Source organism: Octodon degus, unplaced genomic scaffold, assembly GCF_000260255.1.
Source record: "Octodon degus isolate 3935 unplaced genomic scaffold, OctDeg1.0 scaffold00084, whole genome shotgun sequence".
NCBI lineage: Eukaryota > Metazoa > Chordata > Mammalia > Rodentia > Octodontidae > Octodon > Octodon degus.
This window is the reverse complement of record NW_004524660.1, coordinates 11,777,599-11,779,807: the sequence shown is the minus strand read 5'-3', so window position 1 is coordinate 11,779,807 and position 2,209 is coordinate 11,777,599. Positions and strand designations below refer to the sequence as shown.

Sequence of the window (2,209 nt, the reverse complement as noted above, 5' to 3'; positions counted from 1 at the left end):
CATGTGGTGCTGGGGGATTGAACCGTGGTCCTTGTGCTTTGCCAAGCTTGTTCCAAGTAGGTGCTTTAGACCACTGAGCCATCTCGCCAGCCCTGAAATTTTTATATTTTTAATCAGTTGCCTTATTCTCTAATTCTCAGTATTGCCTCTAAGTTGAATTTGGCTGAGCTAAATCAAATACTTTACCGATGTGAGTCAGAAGAACAAGAAGATGGTGGAGGTTGTTATAACATACCAAACTGGTCATCTCTTAAATATGCAGGTCTTCAAGGTAAGCAAACATTGAAGGTAAGTTGGTTTTGAGGGGTTTGGTTTGTTTATTTTTTCTTTGTGCATCATATGCTGTCTTCTTTACACAAATAAGAGCATGGGCTTAGAGTGTGCCTGCCCAGGTGTGAATTATGACCCTGCAGCTCACTGAGGAGACCTATGTGGAGTAACATAAGCTCTCTGAACCAAAATTTCTACCTCCATAAAATGAAAATAATATGGTCTTGCCGGGCTTCCGCGAGGAGCAAATAAAATCATCCATGTAAATAGGATGTGGCACAAAGTATTCACTAGTACTTGCTGCCTACAATTAGTAATTCTTACTATTCATAAAGGTTTTTTCACTTATAACTCTTCAATATACTTTACCCTTAATATTTAATCAGTTTGGTTTATTATGCAATAAGAAACAGTATGCTTCTTTGGTCTCCAGATGGAACTGGCTTGTAAATGTAACACTCTTCTTCCTTTTTCATCTCATTGGAGTTTTTTTTTTTTTCTTTTTCTATTTGCTTTAGCATATTAATACTTAAAGCATTATGTAGAGTAGTTATAAGATAGGTTATGGGAACTAAATATTTAACTGAGATTAATCCATCTAGCTGGTAGTTACTTAAATTTTTGCCCAAGAAATTTGATTTACCAAACCTTTTACTTGACCCTTAGATTATATTACATTATTTTGAAATTCATATAATGATTTTTTGTGGCTATTTATAATTATGGATATATCTTTTTATGTTTTTTTCTTAAGTTTTATACCTCCTACAAAACCAAACACATGGGCCTAGGAGATGGCTCAGTAGAATAAGCACTTGCCTGTCAAGTGCAGGGTCCTGAGTTTAATCCCTGGTACCGCAAAACTAAACAAAAAACAAGCACATAATAAGAAGCTCTTGTAAACTTTTTTATTTGTGGGCACTTTAGTTCTTTTTTTCCTAAAGCATTGTCATTTTCAACATGTAATATTTGAGCTGTAATAAAGGGGAACAGAAGTTTCCAGTTGTAAGCAGGTGTATCTACTGCACTGATTTACTGTTGAATTCCTTCTGCTTGACTAAGAAGACCGCACTGAGCTCTTTTTCTGGTGTTGCTCTTAAAGTTAAGTCTCATTCTTTTGTTATTATTTTTTCATTGTTCCTGTTTCTGTTGGTATGTGTTTGCAGTACACAGTGATTACATTCCTCTTGGGAGTTGGTACATACACGTTACACATCTTTTCCTTTTTCTGTTCCCCTCCCTAGTCCACCCTTTTTCCTCCTTCCATGTCTTGGTTCTCTTCCCTCTTGCAAAAGATCTGCCTCCCTATTTTCTGTTATCTGTCTTTTTTTTTTGCTCTTTTTTTATATTTCAGATTTCTCAAGAGAAATCGTGAGATATTTAATCTTGTATGTCTGATTTATTTCATGTAAGATTATGGTTTCAAGGTGCATTTGTTTTCCTACAAATGATTCATTTACTCTTCTTTGTGCCAGAATAGTAGTCTAGTTATATAAATAGTACACTTTATTTTCTTATTTATCTATTGGTGGACCTAGAGGCTGCTGCTAAGATTTAGCTGTTATGGGTATGAAGTCATTGTAATAAAATGTCACTAACTCTTTCAGGAAAATACCTGAAAGGAGAATAGCTGGATTGAATGGAATTTTTAGTTTTAGTTTTTTGTTTTTTGTTTTTTTTTCTGCCTAGCTTTATTCCAGAGGGGCTCAGTCCTTCTTGGCAGCTACCTTCCTCATGGTGGCCAGCACGTTGCTTAGCTCCTCATGCTTCCTCTTGGCGCGGATGTGCGTCCCCACCCTTTTCTTGATGAACTTGAGGGCGCTCTTGTCCTTGGAGACCTTGAGCAGCTCCATGGCGCGCCGGCCGCTCGTAGGGGGCAAAGCCGCGCACCTCTGGGATCATGTCCCGCACGAACTTGGTGTGTTTGGTGAGACGTCCG

The 2,209-nt window shown here is 37.6% G+C and overlaps 1 protein-coding gene across 1 annotated transcript in view; it reads left to right on the top strand.

Annotated features, from left to right (window-relative positions):
* Agl (amylo-alpha-1, 6-glucosidase, 4-alpha-glucanotransferase) overlaps positions 1-2,209 on the top strand; it is a 119,000-nt gene that overhangs the window by 57,814 nt on the left and 58,977 nt on the right. Inside the window, exon 21 of the mRNA XM_023721704.1 lies at positions 141-271. Coding sequence (XP_023577472.1) covers positions 141-271 — 131 coding nt within the window. The remainder of the gene's footprint in view (positions 1-140; positions 272-2,209) is intronic.